This window comes from Ochotona curzoniae, unplaced genomic scaffold (assembly GCF_017591425.1).
Source record: "Ochotona curzoniae isolate NIBS_2020 unplaced genomic scaffold, NIBS_Ocur_1.0 scaffold_2453, whole genome shotgun sequence".
Taxonomy (NCBI): Eukaryota; Metazoa; Chordata; class Mammalia; order Lagomorpha; family Ochotonidae; genus Ochotona; species Ochotona curzoniae.
The window spans coordinates 21,799,293-21,822,168 of NW_024467094.1; the positions used below are offsets into that span (position 1 = coordinate 21,799,293).

Here is a 22,876-nt window from a genome sequence, read left to right on the forward strand (position 1 = left end):
TACCTCTCTGTCTGGTTTATGAGGCTTCATTAGTTCAACAGCTTGGCCCTTCCTCACAAGCATAACCTGGGAATCACCCACCCAGGCCACGTGTAGCATGTTACCTCTGATAAAAGTCACCACTCCTGTGGTCCCACATCTTAAGCTCTGCAAATAGTTTAAAACCAGAGTCAGTGAAAATAAATACACACCAAATTTTCATTGAGAAATAATTTGCTTTTAATATAAACTTTTCAGATGGGAGTTAATCATTAATAATGCAATTTTACAGATACACAGCAGTTACTGCATTTGGGTATTTGTGTGTGTATACACACAAAGCCGCCGTTCTGGAATATGAAAGGTGGGGATTATTCATTTAAAGTACAGATATGAAAGCAATGGCAGGCTGTTTGACTTGCTCAAGGGAAGGTAAATGATTAATACAGAAAACAGAACTGAAACTCTTTTCCTCCATTTGAATGTTAAATGTACTATGCCAATTCTTAGAGAAAACTTTCCATATTCTAGTCTCTTTCTATTACTGATTACTGATTACAGGACAGTCTTAGATGTGTAAAGTAATGTAGGAAGTCTGACTGACACAATGACCACGCCCGATCTCTGGACGTCAGGAAGAGCTGAGCTACAGCACATATCCCTTTAGAGCCCATGGGCTTGCTTATACCTTTCAAAATAGCATGTAGGGGTCCTTCCCTTTGGAAAACTTTATCAAAAACTAATAGTCCAGAATCTTGCTGTAGTAGCTACCACTGTACTTAGAGCTCTAGATCCCACTATACTAAAATGACATCTCCCTTTGACATGAGTCACCAGGTGAGCATGACTTTCAGTTACTAAGGACCTGGCCTAAATTAGAACCAGTGCTCCAGGGGTGGTGAAGAGCCCCTTGTACCCAAGGAGAACAACAACTTCTCATTCTCCTTATATAGGGAAAGTTTGTTATAAATCCTCAACCAACAATAAAATGTCTTCCCACACAGAATATTCAAAAAAACCCCTGGAACCCATGCTAAAAGACACTTGAGTGCATATGCCCTGGAGAGAACAGGAGGCAGGGCTCTTCCCCCACAGGGATCGCTCCTTTCTTCCTGGCAGTTAGCAGCACAGGGAAGCACAAGAACTAACTGCTGAGACAAGCCTGAATTATGCAGGACAACTATTGGCAGAACTAAAAAACTCCAGGATCAATGACAAAACAAATGAGACAAACATGGTCAGTAAAAAGGCCGTCTGAGGACACAAGGAAAGGAACAGAACAGAGGATAGCAGACACGGTGATTCTCTGTTGCAGTGAGTACAGATCCTGTCTACTGTGAGGCCGCAGCATGCTGGCGGCACGAGGCGGCGGGCGGGCTGTTTCTTTTCCAGCCCACCGCTGACTGTGGACCTGACTGTTGTGGAACCTGCATATTAATCCAGATTTGGGGGAGGAAGAAAATAGAGATTTCTCTTGCTTAATGCCAAACAGTTTTGAATTACTGTTGTATTAATTCTAAACACTACTGCTATATATATCCAAGATTAAAGAATTGATTTAAATGATTACCCCATTCTCTCCAAGACCATTTTAAAAGCAATTTAAGTCAAGGCCAGTCTTATTTTCTATGTGCACATAATTCTATAATTATTTTTTAAAATAAGTTATTTACTATTGGCCTTCAGTTAAAAATTCAGCAGAGTACTGCAGTTAATTATGTATTAATGGCAAGAATGACAACTTTTTTTTTTACTTGCAGCTCTTCATATAGTGAGTTACCCATTCAGAGTAAAAACCTTAGGTATAATTAACCTTAGTAATGTAAGACATGAGTTGACTTTCCTTCCTGCTGGAATCATCTAAGGATTCACCTTCTCCAAGCAACATTTCCCTCAAGGGATACACAGTGAGACCCTGCCTGCCCATTTGGAACCAAATGTATGGAAATCATCCCAGTTTCTGCTTTTTTTAGATCACTGTTTATTCACCATATCCAGATCTTAAGCAGTAGTCTGCTTAGAGATGGTCCTGGTGTGAACCTGACAGGCAATGGTGAATCAAACAAAGAAAATATTCACCTGCCAAATCCAGCAATGATTATAGAAATGAATCTGGAAAATTGCGTTTGGAGTATTTCTTTATAGTACATCATTGTACCCTCACTGGACTTAATTCTTTAAGTGGGAAAAGAATAGAATATTACAGATATTTTAAAAAAAAGTTTAAAAAAATGTCTGTTCAGAACAACAGTTAATGCTTAGTTGGGTGTGGCAGTGCCTTCACAGCTAGAATTGATGAGAAAGTGGCATACCTCCCTGGCTGCTTTCTGTACAAACCGCTCATCAGTGACCCGGAAAGCCCGGCACAGGGCCTCAGCAGGGTCGTGGGGGAACATCTCCTGGCGCACTAAGTTAACGTGGAGGTGAATGGAGGCGTAAATGGCAGCATCCACTCCCCCATGGCCGTCAAACACTGCAAAGTAAGCTTGTTCTTCCTGGTCCTGTCAACAGAAACACAGCACAGTCAGGTGTCGGTGCTAATTGATTCAAGTGAGTGAATCCATGTTGCCCATCCTTAACCCTCACTGCGTCTGTCATCCAGGCAAGGAGGCTCAATCTTTCCTTCTTCTAACATGACTGATCAACTGCTTCAATACCTGCAACATTAGTGCACCTGTGTTCACACACTGGCACACGGCAGGCTGAAGTGCCCTCTTTGGGAAAGTTGTTGTCTTGTACCATGGAAACCTCCCCTTTGCTTGCTTCAAAATTGCTGTTACACATTGAGAGGAGAGGAATGAGAAGGTATGAGAAAGGATTAAGTGAAAACTTTTCTGAATTGAGTGCTATTTTTCAAAATGAAGTTATTTTAATAGTCAAATTAGAACCCAAGAACAACAGGAAATAATTGGCCCTCCAGCACGAGGCCAATTATGCTCACAGTGTTGAAAATACATAGGAGATATGAAATCATACACAATTCCAAACTATAAAGCCTCTTTCTTAAGTCCTTCATGATCACAAAGAATTCTCACTACATCCCTGGTTAATCAGATTTGAACCACATCAGGCTCCCAATGCTTTGATGGCCCACCTCCTGGCCATCACAGTGTCTTGGCCTCTTCACATTTTCTAGTAAAGGCAACTGCCAAGGCAGGGTCTTCCAACACCGTGTTTGTCTTAACAAGGACACCTATTGATAAGTTACATTTCAGCCACTTTGGTGGTTTGCTTCTAAGTCTTGTAAGAGCTTGTGTCTAACATCAGTCCCACCTCTATCTGCCTGGACCCTGAGTTCCTTTAGGCAGCTCATGGCAGCAATCTATTTCATTTGCAAGTAGTGTCATTGCTTTTTCCTTCAGTTTTACAAGTCAGGGCAGTGCTCAGCCTATCACTGATTGTAAGAAAAGCAATTTTCTCATCTGTTAGAGATAAGGCACTATCTCTTGGGGACTAAATGTATATTTGTGCTTTTAAAAAGTTATTTGGGGGGTGGGCCAGCGTGGTAACCTAGTGGCTAAAGTCCTTGCCTATGGGCCCTGGTTCATATCCCAGCTGCTCCACTTTCTTTCCAGCTCCCCGCTTGTGGCTTGAGAAAGCAGTACAAGATGGCCCAAACCCTTGGGACCCTGCACCCATTGTGAGACCTGGAAGAGGCTCCTGGTTCCTGGCTTCAGATCAGTTCAGCTCTGGCTACTGTGGCCATTTGGGGAGTAAATTAGCAGATGGGAGATCTTTATCTCTGCTCTCTGTAAATCTACCTTCCTAATAAAATTAAATTGACCTTTTTAAAAATAATAAAATTCTTTTTAAAGAGCACAGAAATACCAAATAAGCATTATGAAATCTGTATTATATGGATATTATAACTATTTATTTTTCAGTTGAGCAGTATTATCCATAATGCCACTGGCAGTTGATTAAACAGAACTAGAAATAATCCTAATATGTAGAATTTCTACTTGTATTAAGGAAGTACTCAAGCAACTCTGTAGCATCAGAAGAAATGGGAACAAAGCAAATTTCTTTTTCAAAACTAGATAGCTTCTTTTAAGGAAAGCAAGAAATATTTACTGATGTTTTACTTATAATTTGGATAAAGGGTAAAGGAGGAATAAATATCACTTATAATCCTACTATCTGTAGATAGCCAGTATTATACATAGATATTTAATGAAAATTAGGATTGTCTTGTATATAATTTTCTTTGTGTCATAAGGAGGACATCAATTATCATTTAGTTTATTGAGGTCATTTCCACTTTTATTTATTTATTTAATTTGAGAGACGCAGAGAAGCCGCCCATCTGGAGTTCAGTCCCACTGCAGACACGATGGAGTGTTGGGAACGCAGTCTACATTTCCTGTGTGGGTGGCAGGAGCTCTGTGGCTTGAGCAACCACCACGGCCTCCCAGTGTCTGCATTCACAGGTACCAGGGCAGGGAATCCATGTGGAATGCAGGCATCTAAACCGCCAAGGCCCATTGCTCCATTATTTTTTACTGTAAACATTTAAGTCAAAACATGTATAATAAGACTGACTGCACTTTTGTTTCCTCATATCAAAGTAAAAGTGAAATTACCCAAAGGTTATGTGAGGATTTGTAATCCTGAATGTGCACTGCCAGGCTGCAGTTAAAGCCACTGCACTACCCTGAGCTGCTCCTTTTCCTGATTTAGGCTTAAACTTAAGGATGATTTTGAAATCAGTCAGCAACATAAAAACCGAGCCGACAGCAGTAACGCCGACAGATTGGAGCAGCCCTTGAAACAAGTGACGCGGCACTGGCGCTGGTACCTCTGCGCACTCGCAGGAGCCGGACTCTGAAACCAGAGCTGCCGCTGCCCGCTCCCCTCACTGCTAAATGAACGAAATACTGTGCTCGGTGTAAGTTATTATATTTTAATTTGCAGACTGAAGTGAAGAAAAGAGGCAAATGACAGGAAAAGGAAAACAACCTATCTGTATTAACGTAATACATTTAATAGAAAGGAAAAAAAGAACAAGAAAATGGTCATTAAGCTGACAAGGCTCATGTGAATCTAATTTGTCAGTCACAGAGATTTGTGAAATAGTTTCAGCTACTTTGCTGTTTCAGAGACCAAAATTTTGAAAAGAAAACCACATGAAATCAGAAAATGTCTCAGCCTTTAATTTATTCTTTTGTGTTTTGTTTTTCCTTCAGCCATATTGCAATATGGGAACTTAACCATTTGATTATACTGTAGAAATAGTTCCCTTTAAAAAAAAAAACAAACAATTACTAGGCTAGGCTAGTTTTCTTTTTTGCTTATACGTTTGTAGAACAGCCCTGGAAGGTTACCCAAGAAACTGGTAACTTCCCTTGCCTTCATGAGGGGGAATATGGTATCTAGGAGAAAAGGATTAAAGAGAGATTTTAATTTTCCCAATTTTGAAACTCGGGAACCTATTCAAAATAAGATACCCTGTCCCTTTCCATTGTTGACTGCGGGCAGCTGTGTGCCACAAGGAATTCAGTCCTGCCCGGCCTGCCCTCTCCCGTCAGGCCCGCGGAGGCTGCGCGCCCTGCATCTCACCGGCTCCACCAGTGCCCTTACCTCTAGGTTGAAGAGCATATTAAAGTCAGGAATGCAGACGTGTTTGTCCTCCATTTTCCTGCGCATGTTTTTGATGGCATGGATCGAGGTCTCATAATACAGCTGGGGTCTCCTGCGCAGAGGGAAGTCTTTCACCCAGCTGCAGCAAATCTCGTGCAGTTTGCTGAAGACAGAACGGGCCAATTTCACCGTCTCAATCTCTGTGAAGGAAACACAGAAACCTCCCAGTGAGGAGCCTGGTAAAACTGCTTCCCTTTGCCTGCTTGGGGAAGACAGAAGTAGGTCACCTGAGTCAGGCTCCTCCTCAACAGAAGAAATTCGCCCTTCTGCGCCTCTGAAGAAAGGAAATGACAGCCTGTCTGGTGGGAAGTCACCCTGGCAGCTGCCACTGCAGCGGCCTCCTGGGTCACAGGCTTGTGCCACAGCTGCACCTCGCGCTTCTTCCAGCAGAAGTGTCCTCACCGCGGCTCTCTGTGCTCATCACTAAGAGAGCCAAGCCTCCTACTAAGCACGAAAAAATGTCTGAAATATGAAGCGACTCTAGTTAATAGAAATGCGAAAGGCCGAAGAGAACACAGGGCACAAACTATAGGAGTGAGAGAAATGCATCTTGTCAAGTACCTTACCCTCTGTCTCCCTCACCGCCTCCTTTATATCACATTGCTTGCTTTTTTACTTCCTGCAAGTGATCATTTGGAACAAAATCACATTTTTCCTACTTGAAGTTTTAGGCAGTTTAGTTAATAGGTTAAGTGACTTGACGGTTGTATACTTCTCTAAGGAAAAAGGTTCTTAAGTTCTGTATGCGACTGAATAGGAAGAGGAGACAGCAGCCGAGCCGCAGCAGGAGCTGGGTGTGTGCTGCCCGCCCTTCCGTCGGGGTGGCCGCGTGGATGCCCACTGCACCCTGCCACACACGCCAGCCTGCCACGCACTGCCAGAGGTACTGACGGGATGTACTTTGTATCATTTAGCCCTCCACTCAAGTTACATCTATTGGAATATTTTTTTCCTCAGCCCAGAATTCTAGTGGTTCTTCTTTTATCTCAGGTTAAAAAAAAAATCCCCAAAAGAATTGTTTCTAACTGAATCAGACAGAGCTTGATGGCCTCACAAGACTATTTTCCTGAACCACCTGCCTTCACCTTAATCTGTGGGTACTATGTTTACCTGCTTTTTAAAATCAGAATGTTTTTTCAAAATGACTATAATCAGAAAACCAATGTCAAATTTTTGACCCCTCTTTTCCTCTTTAACATAATGGGTGGTGGGTGGCAAATCCTGCCTGGTGGCTCTGTTCCCTTTAACACGTGTGTGTGTGTGTGTGTGTGTGTGTGTGCATGCGTGCGCACACTGAAAAATCAAGGAACACCAAAAGAGAAAGGAACAAGAAGAGCAGGAGTAGAGGAGCCTAGGAGATGTGCACATGTGGGAGACAGACCTGCAGTGCGCCCACCAGCTGGTTCTGAGCAACCCCAGTGTTCTAAAGCACCAGCTTCCAAACTCAGCCAGCACTCGCCCAGCTGGGCCCCACAGCAGCGCAGGCCGCATCGGACCCAGGTGTGCAGCAACCAGGGTAATTCTGTTGCTCGGAGAGATGGATCAGTTACTGGGATAGTTTCTAGAATCCCACATAAAAATATACACTACTGCTTTAATCTTTTGGTTGTATACTACTATTATATAGGTAACCTGTCCAGTAAGGCTAAACACAACTATTTAAATTAGCTAAAATTTATATTTAAAATTCAGGTTTTTTGGTCATATTCATTCAACTCCAGAGACTCAATCTCTCTATTTGGCTGGTGGCTGCCCTATTGGATATTACAGTAAACATTTTCACCAGTGTTCTGAACTGGGACAGATTAAAGTGTTAAAGCAGTGTTCTTTCCTCAAATTAGTTAACCTCTCAATCTGTCCATGTTCTTCAGGGGTTCCCTCCCCCATATTTCCCATTCCAAGGATTGATCTATTAGAACTTTTAATCATATTTTGTAACAGATCTCACTTATTGGTCATGTGCTGTGTTCTGTATAACCCCACTTGAGTCCAGCGATATGGAGCTCTGAAATCCGGATGATCTCCTGTCTCCAACCCTCCAACAGAAGCTGTGTCTTCACTGTCCTTGATCAGCCACAGTACAATTCCCAGCACACAGCAGGGACTCTTTAGATGTTTGTTGAATAAATGAATGGAAATTGTTATATAAATAAAATAACCAGAAAAATATTAAATTATTTACATAGCGGTTATTTATTCTGCTTCACTCATCTCTCTTCTACAATGGTAAAGTACTTTATGTTTCACTATCAGGAGACTAGTTTTCCTATTGCTTATTCTTAATTAAAACAAAATGCAACTTGGGTAATGGGACATGTTTCTTTTTCCAGATGAACTTTTAAATTATGTTTCCAACTTTGGCCAGGAAGACTTATTCCCATTCTGTTTGGGATTGCACTGAATTTACATATTAGTTCAGAAAAAGTTGAGTGTTTTTTCATAATGAATCCTATCCTAATAGGAACAAGTTTTATTGTAGCTCAACAGAATTTTAACAAAGGCCATTCATATTTCTTAATCACTTCATTCTTGGCTATTTTCTTTGCTACTTTTATTGGAACTTGATTGCAATGTGCCACTCTCCATCCAGCAAACATCACTTTTCTCCAGTAACATTTCCTGCTGTGCTCTGTCTATGCTCACGCTGGAATTTAAAACAACACTGAAACTTGACTACAGAATTGCATCCTTGTGGTCACGGTGAGTCGATCAGGAATGGGAAACTTCATTGGGCTGGAGAGACTGAATCAGCTCAGATATGCTACTCTTCTTTTCCTGCTGTATTGGGATTTGGACGAATGAAGACCTGACACTCCCAGTAGTCATCTTGGCATCCTATGAGCATGAAAATAAAATTAGAGGGCCTGGAGCAGTAGCCTAGTGGCTTAAGTCTTCGCCTTGCTAGTGCTAGGATCCCATATGGGCACAGGTTCCTATCCTGGTGGCCCATCCAGCACCCTGCTTATGGCTGGGAAAGCAGTCGAGGATGGCCCAGATCCTTGGGACCCTGCACCCATGTGATGCCAGGAGGCTCCTGGCATCAGCTCAGCTCAGCTCCGGCTATTGCGGCCACTTGGAAAGTAAATCATCGGTTGGAAGATCTTCTCTGTCTCTCTTCTGTGTATATCTGACTTTCCAATAAAAATAATCTTAAAAGGGAGGTGGAGGGACCTGGCACAGTAGCTTAGCAGCTGAAGTCCTCACTTTGTACAGGCTGGGATCCAATATGGGCACCGGTTCTAATCCTGGCAGCCCTGCTTCCCATCCAGCTCCCTGCCTGGGACCTAGGAAAGCAGTCAAAGACAGCCCAAAGCTTTGGGACTCTGCACCCGCATGAGAGACCTGGAAGAGGCTCCGGGCTCCTGGCTTTGGATCAGCATGGCTGCAGCTCTTGGGCCCACTTGGGGATGAATCAATGGACGGAAGGTCTTCTCTGTCTCTCCTCCTCTCTGTAACTCTGACTTTCTAATAAAATAACAATAATAGTAAAATAAATATTTTTAAAAAGGAAGAAAGAAAAGAGAGAGAGCGTACGGCTCTGAGGAGGACAGTGCCAGGGTCTGCTCACTGCCCCTGCAGCTCTCACTGCAGCCCTAACACTGCAGGGTGGCCAGGGACATGTGTTCACCCAAGTCAGAAGTGACTATAACCAAAAATATTCCCGAGAATTAGTTGATTTTGGTTTAAACCGAATTTTGTCCTACTCTGTGCATGACATAGTCATCTAGTCCTAGTTATTAATAATACTTTTAAAATTAGGAATGTCAGTAAATTTTGTTGAATGCTTCTTTTGTTATCTTCAGAGATTATCCTATTTACTTGACCTATTAATATATAAATTACACTAATAGATTACTCGATATTTTTATTGTGCTCTTCTGTTTACCTAACAACAGTAAACATGGTAGACCCTCAGTAGAATCTTCACTGACTTAACTGTTATACTCAATATACAAATATTTTAATTAACATTCTTTTTATACTGATTACTAAGTCTGGTATCTCATTTCCTTTTGTTTGCTTTTCTTTGTACAATGAAAACATTTTTAAAACAGTGTTATAATTATCTTGGACCATTTGGAAATATCCCCCCATAGAATCATCTGTTCAGCTTCCTTCTGCCCGTGACAGTTCTCTCAATCTCTCTTTCCTTAGATAGGTCATGTCAATTTATGGTTTTTGAGTTTATTTATAGATACTTTCTTTAATTTTAAAAATTTCCTTTGTATTAGCAATCATTTCCCATTTTGTTTTGAATTTTCACTGGGATATTTCAAATCTATTTTATATTGTTTGGAAGAGTTATATCCACCAAACTAAATTGTACTAAGTCAGATATTCAAGGTCACTTAGCAAACATTCTATCACGAATGACATCAACATGAGAAAAACATTAAGTTAAGGATTTTTTTAAAATGTCCGTTTATAGAAAGGAACAGGAACAGGGACAAAAGGTCTCTCAGTATGGACTTCAATGGCTCTGGGCACTGCACAACGGGCCTATTCAGTGTGCTCATTTCAACGCTCTCAAGATTACCCTCACATGGAGTGATCTGGGCTAACCAGATCAAGGATATGCAGACGGCTCACGACGGACAGCTAGGTAAGTCTGAGTCATACAGCATCATGGCGCATCACTTCATACTGCAGAAAACTGTCAAATAAGAATGACTGATGATACCCACCAAACCACAACCCCCACCCTTCTTTCATTTATTATGGGGTTCCGGAAATTCTTCAAGTGGGTATGTAGGGCACTTCAGTTGGACCACACTAGGTATTCCCCTTCTGCAAGGAGTGGTGTAGGATTTTAATATGTACACTGATGCTTGAAATGGAAAAATAAATTTAAAAAGGACTACAGAAAAGTGAAATTATACAAAGTAGCAGTCCACCCCCTCACAGCTGTAAATTACTCATCAGTTGTTAATGTCATTGTAAGGAGCTGGAGCTGAGTCACCATCACCCTGGCTGCCGACAAGCAAAATTTAATCTCATTTTTTCATCACAGGGTATTTACTTTATGCATCAGTGCGCAAGGAAAGCCCAATGCAGGAATTCTATTCATCTTGATTCTGGAACAACTCAGCTCCAAATGAATCAATAATATTCACTAAAACCAAACAGAGGGATTCCTTGCCAGTTTTCTGTCAGAAACAACTGGGAGGGAAAGGAAGAACAGGAATGCTTACTTTCTCTGTCGCACATTCTCTGCAATCTTGCTACTCTGATCAATAACACATGCTTTCCTCCGGGTACTGTGTTGAAAGGCAAATGCTTGAAACAGAACTAGCATTAATATTTCTTAAAATTTTTTCATTAATTCACTAATTTTTACAAAAATATATTTTTAGATCATGTCAAATATGCATGAGCCTAATGCATTCATCTAGAAACTGGATCTCATAATTCTCCTATAAAAAATGATGTACAGTTGGGCCTGGCGGCGTGGCCTAGTGGCTAAAGTCCTCGCCTTGAACAACACCCCAGGATCCCATATGGGTGCCGGTTCTAATCCCGGCTGCTCCACTTCCCATCCAGCTTCCTGCTTGTGGCCTGGGAAAGCAGTTGAGGACGGCCCAAAGCTTTGGGCCCCTGCACCTGGGTGGAAGATCTGGAGGAAGTTCCTGGATCCTGGCTTCGGGCGTCGGTACAGTACCGGCTGTTGCGCTCACTTGGGGAATGAATCATCGGATGGAAGATCTTCCTCTCTGTCTCTCCTCCTCTCTACATACCTGACTTTGTAATAAAAATAAATAAATCTTTAAAAAAAATAAAAAATAATGATGTACAGTGATGTATACAATTAGATCAGATCTTTTATTTCCACGATAAAGAGCTCTATCTGAATCCAGTAGCTTTAAGTTTTAACATAATTGACGAGTTTTGTTATAGCTGATCTCTTGACTTTTTTAATATCTGACATCATTTTTACTTGGATTTTTAAAAGTAATACACAATTTTTAAAAAGGTTTTGCTCAAATTCTTGCTACTCTCACCCACTCATATTTGTTTACTGACTTCACATTCCTCGCTTTACTTGCTCCATTTATTCAGGCATTATTAATGACAAGCTCCCGTTGCTCCAATTACCTTCCACATCCTACTTGACCTTTTGCAAAAACACACTTGTATTTTTTTCTCTTCCCTCTTTTTACTGATCTGAAAAGTCTTTCTGCATAGTTTTCTCCTTAGTGCCACTATATAATCAACCTGAATGTACAAACAATTGGATTTAGCATTTTGCAGATATTTTCCATGGATCACTAGGTATGAGAAAACGTTAGGATTTTTAAACTTAGCAAACACTCAGGCAGAAAGCACTCACCCACAGAGCCTTCCGAGCCATCCGTCTCCTTTGGGATGTAATGTGCAGAAAGATCACTCTGAAGGACTTGATCTGATGTGGCTCGGGCTAAAGCAGCAGCCAAAAATGAAGGGCAATTACTGGAAGAGAGAAACAAAAGGCTATTTTCAGCAATAATTAGGAAATAATGCATGGATATCATTCATAATTATGTGTTATAACATTTCAAATACCTGTGAACAGTATCTTGACTAACATTTGGGAGCACACTATAAGGTAGCAGATAACAGGCTGAGTAACAGATCTGGCATCTGACGTGGGGTTTTACAAAGAGGGTCTGGAGAAAGATGACAACCAATCAAATGTGATATAATCTAAAAGTGGGGTAAGTTTTACAAGGGAAATTAGCAGGATACAATATCAGAGAAGAACAGAGGACACAGCGTTTAGGTGTGATGATCAGGAATGCCCAGGCCTAGCCTGGGAAAATGAGAAGAGCTCTGTTGATGTGGGAGTGGGAGGCCAGGAGAGAATATTTTGGGCAGCGAACAGTGTGGGAAAGTGATCAATGAAAGGTCAGAGGAAAGGCAAAGTCCAGCTATTCAGGTAAGGAACTTAAGACCGAGCAAGGGAGTACAAAATCAGACATGAATTAAAATACTGCACCGACTGCTGTGTCAAATTAGAAGGGAATAAGACCGAAGGGTGTGACCCCGGCGCGGTGGCACAGTGGTTAAGGTCCTCGCCTTGCATGCCCGGGATCCCATATGGGTGCTGGTTCTAATCCCGGCAGCCCCGTTTCCCTTCCAGCTCCCTGCCTGTGGCCTGGGAAAGCAGTCGAGGACAGCCCAAGGCTTTGGGACCCTGCACCCGTGTGGGAGACCCAGAAGAGGCTCCTGGATTCGGATCGGCATAGTATCGGCCCGTTACGGCTCACTTGGGGAGTGAATCATCGGACGGAAGATCTTCCTCTCTGTCTCTCCTCTCTGTATATTCGCCTTTCCAATAAAAATAAATCTTAAAAAAAAAGACTGAAGGGTGACCACTAAGAGACTTATAATCCAGCGAAGAATAACTAAAGCATATTTTGGGGAAAAGCAATACAGATCTTGCTCCTGGCTGGATGTAAGGGGAGGTTGATCAGAATTAAGGTTGCGTCCTGAGTTCGGATCTGAACATCTACTTGTGGATGTATTTAAAACCTTGGGAACAGGATCTCATAGAAGAACAAAGACGACTGCTCTGGATCGGTGACTCCTGTGTGCCTTCCCATTTCTCCGTCTTGGGATGAGAAGGTTATGCCTCACTGCTGCTGGCTCATGAGAGGAAGAGGGTTACAGAGTTTCCCTTTTCGAGTTTTCAGATCAAGCAAAGCTACAGTTAAGGGAGCTATCATCAAGAAAACATACACAAGGAGAATCTTGGTTTACCTGGACTGGATCCAATATGGGTTTTAGATTTATTTATTTTACTTGAGTTCCAGAGAGCGAGAGGGAGAGCAGGGATAGACAATGACATTTTTCATCCTCTGGTTCACTTCCCAAATGCCTGCAGGAGCCAGAACTGGATCAGTCCAAAACTGGGAGCCATGAATCTCTCCTAAGTCTCCCACAGGTAGAGGGGCCCAAGGCTTTGGGCCAACCTCTGCTGCCTTCCTAGGTCATCAGCAGGGAGCTTTATGGGAAGTAGAGCAGCCAGGACTAGAACAGTTGCCCATATGGGATCCCAGCACCACATATGGAGGATTAGCTTGCTATACAACCACACAGGCACCAATGGGACTTTTAATTTTAAAGATGTTTGTATTTGAATGGCAAAGAGATGGAGAGAGAGATTTTCCATCCACTGGCTCACTCCCTCAATGGTCTCAACAGCTGATGCTGGGCCAGGGAGAAGACAGGAGCCAGGCATTCCACCTCAATCTCCCATACAGGTGGTAGGGACTCAAAATTGTTCCATCTCCCACTGCTTTCCCAGACACCTTAGCAGGACTGAAAGCTGAGCAAGCAGGACTCCAACCAGCACACTGATTATGGGAGGCTGGCTTTGTCACCAGTACCTTAACACACCACTCCACATCAGCTCCTCAATGAGTTTTTGAAACTCAAACATAAGCCTTTAGGGAAAGATGTGAATTGTTTGGCAAGAAAAAGAAAATATTAATTTTCTTAAATGGGCCACAGCAATATTTCTGGCCTCGCATGTTATTTCAGAACTTGCTAGTCCACAGAAAGAGGCAAAATCTTTCCCTTCCCTTAAATCTGGGTGAGATGTTGTAATTACTTTGGAAAAAAAACAGTATTAAAGTTGATGCTCTTTGACCATAAAAGTTTGATCATAAAAGACCATATGCCTTTCCCCTGGCTTCCCCTTCCTTTTTCCCTCTCTGGATGACTGTCCTTGGGCCACAGCCATCCTCAGCGAGGAGCAATCACATGAACAGACTCAGGGGGTGTGAACCAAGCCCTGCCCCTCAGCCAACTACCAGCATCAGCTGCTTGATGTGGAAATTCACAAGCCTTCAGAAGATACCAATCTCCAACCCGAATCTTCCAGTTAAGGCCTCAAACATCATGGAACAAACATAAGCTGATCCTGCTTTGCCAATCTGAATTCCTGACCCAAGGAAACGGAGGACAGTGGTTTTCAGTGCACCAAATTGTGAGCAGACTGGTTCTACCCCAAAGCCGAGTCAGACACAGACTGGTAGAAGTTCAGCAGCCTTTGTTCACTTGGCGGCCCCATCCCACTGCCAATGAAGAAGGGAGCAGCCCCGACAGGCCAGAGTTGGGGGCTTTTAAACTTAACGCTGGCATGAAAATGATCCAATCAACTAAGCTAGCACTGGTGCGATAGGACAAAGGGAGAACTGTCAGTTACTCTCAGACTTGAGCACTCTCCTCCCTGGGTTGCATCAGACTTGCGCTTCGGTCTGGGCTGCCAGAGAGGCTATAGCTGAGTGCTAACCTGAGGAGAAGGTCAACCACCTACAACCCAACTGCCAGGCACCATTAGGGGAAACAATAACACCGTTAATTATGTTAAACTATCCTATGGGTAAGAGTGACATCCTGCCTGGCAGGGAGGAGCTGAAGCAAGCAAGCTTGGCTTACAGAAGCCAGTTTTGCAGTGAAGTTTTAAAGTGACAGCAGATAATCGTTCTAATATTCTGGTTCTTCATATGTGTCCCTAACAGAACACTTGTGTTACTGCTCACCCTGAGATGCAAGTAGAATCATAGGCCCTAACAAAACTAATGGCATTTTGAATTTTCAGGCTGCCAGGCACCAATTTTGTAGCAACATCTTTACACAGCAACAATAACTAAAAACAAAGACTTAGATAAGGAACATACAAAGGCTGAAAAATTGCAAGGTAAGTAAATGGAGAACCAAAAGAGTATTTAAGGGAGGGAATGATCAACACTGCTGAGAAGTTATATGTGAAATGATGAACACTGAATTTATTTATTTATTTATATTGGAAAGGCGGATATTCAGAGAGGAGGAGAGACAAAGCTCTTCCGTCCGATGGTTCACTCCCCAAGTGAGCGCAACGGCCAGTGCTGTGCTGATCCGAAGCCAGGAGCCAGGAACTCTTCCGGGTCTCCCATGCAGGTGTAGGGTCCCAAGGCCCTGAGCCGTCCTCAACTGCTTTCCCAGGCCACAAGCAGGGAGCTGGATGGGAAGTGGAGCAGCCGGGATTAGAACCGGCACCCATATGGGATCCTGGCGCTTTCAAGGCGAGGACCTTAACCACTACGCTATCGTGCTGGGCCCGAACACTGAATTTAATAGAATGAAAATCACAGTGTGGATGTCAGACAATTCACTGTGAGGAACAATTGTTTGAACACATTGTGCTGAGACAAGTGGATATCCACATGTTAAAGAATTCAGTTGGTACCACTTCTTTCTAATATTTACAAAAATTAACTCACAATATATTATAGGCCTAAAGGTTACACTTTCAACTGTAAAACTCTTAAAAATATAGAAGTAAATCCTCATGACCTTGAGTTAAGCAAGCACATGCCAAAAACAAAGCTAAACTGCAACAGAATTTAAAACATATGTGCCACAATCAAGAAAATGCAAAGACAACATAAATGGCCAAAAATATTTGCAAATCTTAAGATTTATTGATGCAAAGAAAAAGATTTATTGATACACTGGTATATATAATATACAAAGACACTAATTCCTCAAAAATAAAAAGATGGCCTGGTATGATAGCGTAATGGCTAAGGTCCTCACTTTGAATGCGCCAGGATCCCATATGGGCACTGGTTCTAATCACGGCAGCTCCACTTCCCATCCAGCTCCCTGCTTGTGGCCTGGGAAGGCAGTCAAGGACGGCCCAGGGCATTGGGACCCTGCACCCGCTTGGGAAACCTGGAGGAGGTTGCTGGCTCCTGGCTTCGGATTGGTGCAGCACTGGCCGTTGTGGTCACTTGGGGAGTGAATCATTGGATGGAAGATCTTCCTCTCCCTCTCCTCCTCTCTGTACATCTGCCTTTCCAATAAAATAAATCTTTAAAAAAAATAAAAAGACAACCCCATATGCATTTTTTTTCCAAACAAGATATACAAATGGGAGAGGAGCACATGGGTAGATGTCCAATGTCTGGATATTTGGCTTCTGCTTGATTCCCGGCCCAGAGTTCCTAAAACCCTTGTGATATCCTGAGGGTCAGAGGTGCCAGACACACTTTTTGTGGTAATATTTGGTCTTTGAACCTAGTTTTTCTCACAAAATTCCAAAATGCTGGGGATTTCCTGGATGACAAGGAGCATCTTGTTCTAAGGAGAGGTTCTTGTAGCTGCAGGAAAGAGACGCTCACCAGAAAGACCAAGCCAGGACCAGAACCTTCATCCTTCAGCTCCACTCATCCTCCAGGAAGCAGTGGAGACTAGAACCTGAGCAGTGAGGTGCATGGCAAGGCCTCCGTAGAATTCCCCAAAGGACAGGGTTTGAGGAGGCGGCATCATGGTAACAGAACCACATGCCTGAAGGGTGGTCTACCATATTCCATCGGGACAAAGCCGCTGGGGTTTGGTGCCCTTCTTTGGGACCAGGTGTTGTTTCTTCATCTGGCTCATCATTAGTATCTCTTACAACATCCTTTAAGAAATCAATACATAATCAGTCTCCATTTTGTGAACCACTGTAAGCAATTAGTGAGCCTAACGAGGGAGTTGTAGAAACTGTTATAAACTAGGTCTGAACCTAGGAGCCCACACTTGTGACTGGCGTCAAAGTGGCAGGGTTTTGTAGGACTGAGCCTTTAATCTGAGGGATCTGCTCCAATTCTGGACAATGTCAAAACAGAGTCAAACTCTAAGACTCCCTTAGCTGATGATTTTGGAGAACTGGTTGGCACGAAAACCCTTTACACATGTAGTGTCAAAAGTTTGTGACTGTATAGAAAACCCAGACTTTTAAAGAATTTCCCTTTTTACATCATTACTCACTAAAGAAATGCTAACCCAAACCACCACGACAAACATCCCACAGATAGCTAGGATAGCAATAATAAAAAGCAATGGTGCAGGTGTTGGGCACAGTGTGAGGATGTGTTGGACACCAGCTGAGTCAAATGCATCCCATGTCAGAGTGCCTGAGTTCGAGTTCCCAAATCTACTTCCTACTCGAACTTCCTGCTTATGTGCACCCTGGGAGGCAGAGGGCAGTGGCTTCAATGCTTGGTCCCTGATATCCACTTGGGAAACCAGACTGGGTTCTGGGCTCACGGATTCAGACTGGCCCAGCTACAGCTGTTAAGCGCATCCAATAAGTAAATACATCTCTGTTTCGTTGCCTTTCAAATACAAATAGGTTGACAACTTTTTAAAAAGATATGAGTTGGACATTGTACAGCCAACCAAACCGGCTCTTGGAATGCTCACATCTCATACTCATGTGCCAATTTCAGTACTTGCATCTCCACTTGGAATACAGCCTCCTGCTGGGGAGCCTATGAAGCAGATCATGGCCCAGGTGCTTGGGTTTGGGCCACCCACATGGGAGACCCAGATGAAGTTCCTGGCTCCTGGCTCCTCCCAGCAAATTTCTGGCTACCAGGTATTTGGGGAGTGAACCAGTAGATGGAAGAGGTTCCCCCTCCTTTGTCACTTTGCCTTTTTAATAAAAACATGTATATCTTTTAAAAAGGATAAGTAATAACTATTGGTAATGATGGAATTCTCATATATCATTACTTAAAATGTAAAATGTGCAGCTGCTTTGGCAAGTTCTTATCGTTTCAACTACAAAGTTACCATATGGCCTATCTATCCACAAGAAGAAACACAAACATCCATATAAAAATTTGAATACCTGAATGTGCAAAGCAGTGTTATTCACAAAGCCAAAGAAATAGAACCAACCAAGTGTCCATCTGTTCATGAAACAAATAAAACACACTATATTCATACAATAGAATATTATTTGGACTTAGAAGAAGCACTTATATAAGACACACATGGAAAAGCCTTGAGATCTTCATGCTAAGTAACAGAAGTTGAGCACAAAAGACCACATATGGCAGGATTTCACTTACTGTGTAAGAAAAGTCCAAAATAGGTGAATCGGTGTAAACAGTAGTAAAGGACTGGGGACTAGAGTGAGAGCAGGGAGTGACGGCTAATGGGTAGGAGTTTTCTTTCTGGAGTAATGAAAATATCCTAAAATAGAGATTATTTTGTGAGAGTGAACAACTACGAATATACTAAAGCTATTGAGCTGTATACTTCAAGTGGGTAACTGTTTTTGAGAGCAACCCTGTGTATGAAAGGGAAAGGAACCCCAATGAGAGGAGATGCAGAGAGGTGAGCGTGCAGCCTCAGCCGCCTCGCCTCCATTCTCAGGCCAGGATCCCAGTCCTCACTGTGCGCTGCATGCTTGGGGCTGGAAGACCGCTATGCAGGGGAGGGTCCAGGAGCTACATTCACCCAAGCAAGCCCTGCAGACCAGCCCCCTCATATATGCCAGGAACAGATGTGGGGTCAGGGGAGACTTGGGAAGGCCAGTGCTTGGGGGAGCCCCCAGGACAGTCCATTCAGCGCCCTGTCTTTCCTAAACACCCACCTCTTCCACTGGCATTTCTTTTTTTTTTTTTTAAAGATTTATTTTTATTATTTTTTCATTGGAAAGGCGGATATACAGAGAGAGGAGAGACAGAGAGGAAGATCTTCCGTCCGATGATTCACTCCCCAAGTGAGCGCAACGGCCGATACTATGCCGATCCGAAGCCAGGAGCCTCTTCCGGGTCTCCCACGCGGGTGCAGGGTCCCAAAGCTTTGGGCCGTCCTCGACTGCTTTCCCGGGCCACAGGCAGGGAGCTGGAAGGGAAGCGGGGCTGCTGGGATTGGAACCGGTGCCCATATGGGATCCCGGGCGTGCAAGGCGAGGACCTTTAACCACTTGCGCCACCGCGCCGGGCCCTGGCATTTCTTTTTTTAAGACTTATTTTTTTATTGGAAAGTCAGATATATTTAGAGGAGAAGAGACACAGAGGAAGATCTTCCATCTGCTGATTCACTTCCCAAAGGTGACAACAGCTGGAGCTGCACTGATCCGAAGCCAAGAGCCAGGGCCTCTTCTGAGTCTCCTATGTAGGTGCAGGGTCCTAAGGCTTTGGGCCATCCTCGATTAACTTCCCAGGCCATAAGCTGAATTGGGAAGTGGGGCTACTGGGATTAGAAACGGTATCCATATGGAATCCCAGCGTCTGCAAGGTGAAGACTTTAGCTGTTAGGCTACCACACCAGGCCCCCACAGGTATTTCTTAATTGACCTAGGATGTACAATATTTTTTTGCATCTCAACTGCGAGATTATCATCTGAGGAGACACAGAACAGCAAGTCTGTCCCTACATCTCCACCAGCCTTAACCGTCACCATCTTTCTTATTTTTTTAGGTTGACTACAGAAGGAGTTAAATTATGAAAGGGAAATTTGAACAAGAGCCCTTAACAGGACCCCTCCCTCTTCCACTGATCAAGTGTGGGGCCTTCATGAACAGAATCCTAAATCTGTGTCCATCAGTATAGGGGAGCCTGCTTCTCCAGTATCTATATGATTAATATTTACGGTAGGCATCTGGTGCAGCAATAAAGAGGGCTGACTGGCAGGACCAGCACTGTGGCAAAGTAAGCGTAAACGTCCTGGTGTCAGCATCTCAGACAGACACCAGTTCTTCTAGCTGCTCCACTTCCCATTCAGCCTCCTGGGAAAGCAGCAGTAGATGACTCAAAGCCTGAGACCCTGCACCCACGTGAGAGACCCTGAGGAAGCTCCTGGCTCCTGGCTTCATATCACTCAGCTTCAGTGCTGCAGCAGTGAACCAGCAGATGGGAGATCCTTCGCTCTCCTCTCTAACCTTGTCTTTCAAATAAACATAAATCTGCAAAACAATAATAATGATGATGATACCTGCTTGGGACACCTGCATCCTGTGTTAGAGTACCCGGACTGGAGTCTGGCTCTGCTCCTTATTCTAGCTTCCTGGTTTTATGCATGCAAGAAGGCAGCAGGTGATGGTCCACATATTTGGGTCTCTACTACCCCTGTGGGAATCCAAATACTTAAGCGAACTTTTAGTCATAGAATTAGAACATTTAATTGCCTTTTTTTGCTTTTAAATTTACATTTAAAAATAATCTGGAGGGGCCAGAATTGGTAGCCTAGTGAGTAAAGATACCTGTGAGGCCAGCATCCCATATGGGCACCAGTGTGAGCCCTGGCTGCACCATTTCCAAAAAGCTCCCGCTGATGTGCCTGGGAAACCAGCAGAAATTGACCCAAGTATTTGGGTCCTCCACCCACGAGGGAGATCCTGAAGAAGCTCCAGGTTCCTGGCCTCAGAGAGCCCCAGCTGAGGCTTCTGTGGCCATTTGGGGAGTGAACCAGCAGATTGAAGTTTCTCTTTCTCTCAATCTCTTTAAAAAATATTCTGGAAATCTTTAGTGTGATCTTGTTCCCAAGAGTTCCAAAAGATATCTTTTCTGTAATTATTTAACAGGTTCACCAAAGGTAAGTATATAAAACTGAGAGAATTAAGGAAGAAACATTAGTCTCATTAACATGTCATCTATGCTTTATTTTTAGTCACAGTTAATATAAATTTTTTACTTTTTGTCAGACAGAATAAAAATATTTTCAGTTAAGTAGGGAGGAGGATTAGCTGACTAATAACTAGATATAAGACATCAAACTAGACACTTCACCCACATCAGCTATTCCTGCAGGTTAGAAAGCTGTAACACTTCACATGAATAACTTGTGGTTTTGACTCTGAACTGAAAGTGATTATTCTTAAAAAATTGGAATTGCAAATGTATTTTAAAGCACAGTCACATCAGAGAATATTTGATACCCCTCAAATAGAAGCTTGTCACTAATGCTTGCTATCTGAAGAGAATTACTAGCAGTGACTAACAGGATAATAGCAGAACAAATGACTTTCTTTCATAATTTCTTAAAATGACTGAAGACACTGATAAAGTCTTAAAGTTTGGCAGATGTTCTAAGCACAACAGACACGAGAAGAGGTCTAACACTTATGGCAGCTTGGAGAATGAGGTTTACAAATGTATTTATGTTGGGGCCCAGCAAGATGGCCTAACAGCTGAAGTCCTCACTTCAAATGTGCCGGGATCCCATATGGGAGCTGTTTCTAATCCCGGAGGCCCTGCTTCCCATCCTGCTCCTTGTCTATGGCCTGGGAAAATAGTAGAGGACAGCCCAGCACCTTAGGACCTTATACCCACATGGGAGACCCAAAAGAAGTTCCTGGATCCTGGCTTCAGACTGGCTCAGCTCCAGCTATTATGGTCACTTGGGGAGTGAATCATCGGACGGAAGATCTTCCTCTCTGTCTCTCCTCCTGTCTGTATATCTACCTTTCCAATAAAAATAAATCTTTAAAAAATGTATTTGTGTTGAAAATATTTGAAATATAGTATGATCAGATTTTTTTAAAGATTTCATTTTTTTTATTGGAAAGGTAGATATACAGAGAGATGGCTTAGATCCCATCAAGATGCCTGAACTCACGTTACAGTACCTGGGCTTGAGTCCTGGCTCTCTGTTTTTTTGCAAATGTGTGTCTTGGGAGGTGATGGCTCAAGTGGTCAAATCCTTGCCACTCTGTGGGTGACCCAGCTCGAGTTCCAGGCTCCTGGAACTGGGCTGCTCTGGGCATTTGCGGGTGAATCTGCACATGAAAGATCCTCTCTGCTGGTCTTTGTCTCTTTCAAAAAAAAAATACATCATTGCATTAATGAGCTTCAATAGTCAGATGTTGCCAACATTTTTATAAATTATTTCTTTGTTTTAACATCTCAGAGCAGTATTTAAGAAGGCAACAAACATGAAATTACGAGAACTAGCCAAGCCATCGCAAATTGTGGATCAGGGAGCAGGAGTGGGGGTTAGTGATCATGGATACCACTTGGCATGCATGCATCCACACTGGCGTGTCTGGGGTCAAGTTCCTGCTCTGTTTCCGACTGAACATCCTACTATTGTGCATCCTTGAAGGCAGCATGTGATGCTTTAAGTACCTGGGAGGCCCAGATCTGGAGCTGGCAGCTTCAGCCTCGACCAGCTCTGACTGTTGTAGGATCTGGAAGATTAATCACCAAACAGAGTATTTTTCCTCTAGCCTTTCAAATAAAGTGAACATAAATTAAATTTTTTAATGGTTCAGTACTGAGCATGTATCATTCATTATTTCATTTGGAAGAGAGGAGAGCTTCTATCTGCTGGTTTATTCCCTAGATGTTGAGCCTGGGAAGAGCCAGAGACTCCCTCCAGGTCTCTGAGTGGCAGAAACCCAAGCACCCGCTGCTGCCAGAGCATCTGGTGCTTGAACAGGCATTAAGAGATAAAATATAGACATCTCAGATGACAACCTTTTTTTAACGTCCAACTATTTATTTATTT

The 22,876-nt window shown here is 43.1% G+C and overlaps 1 protein-coding gene across 1 annotated transcript in view; it reads right to left on the reverse strand.

The window, feature by feature from the left end:
* PPM1E (protein phosphatase, Mg2+/Mn2+ dependent 1E) overlaps window positions 1-22,876 on the reverse strand; it is a 91,453-nt gene that overhangs the window by 8,285 nt on the left and 60,292 nt on the right. Inside the window, exons 2-5 of the mRNA XM_041001322.1 lie at window positions 11,948-12,066; window positions 5,560-5,759; window positions 2,292-2,480; window positions 4-147 (exon numbers count right to left, since the gene is read on the reverse strand). Of these exons, the coding sequence (XP_040857256.1) occupies window positions 4-147; window positions 2,292-2,480; window positions 5,560-5,759; window positions 11,948-12,066 (652 nt within the window). The remainder of the gene's footprint in view (window positions 1-3; window positions 148-2,291; window positions 2,481-5,559; window positions 5,760-11,947; window positions 12,067-22,876) is intronic.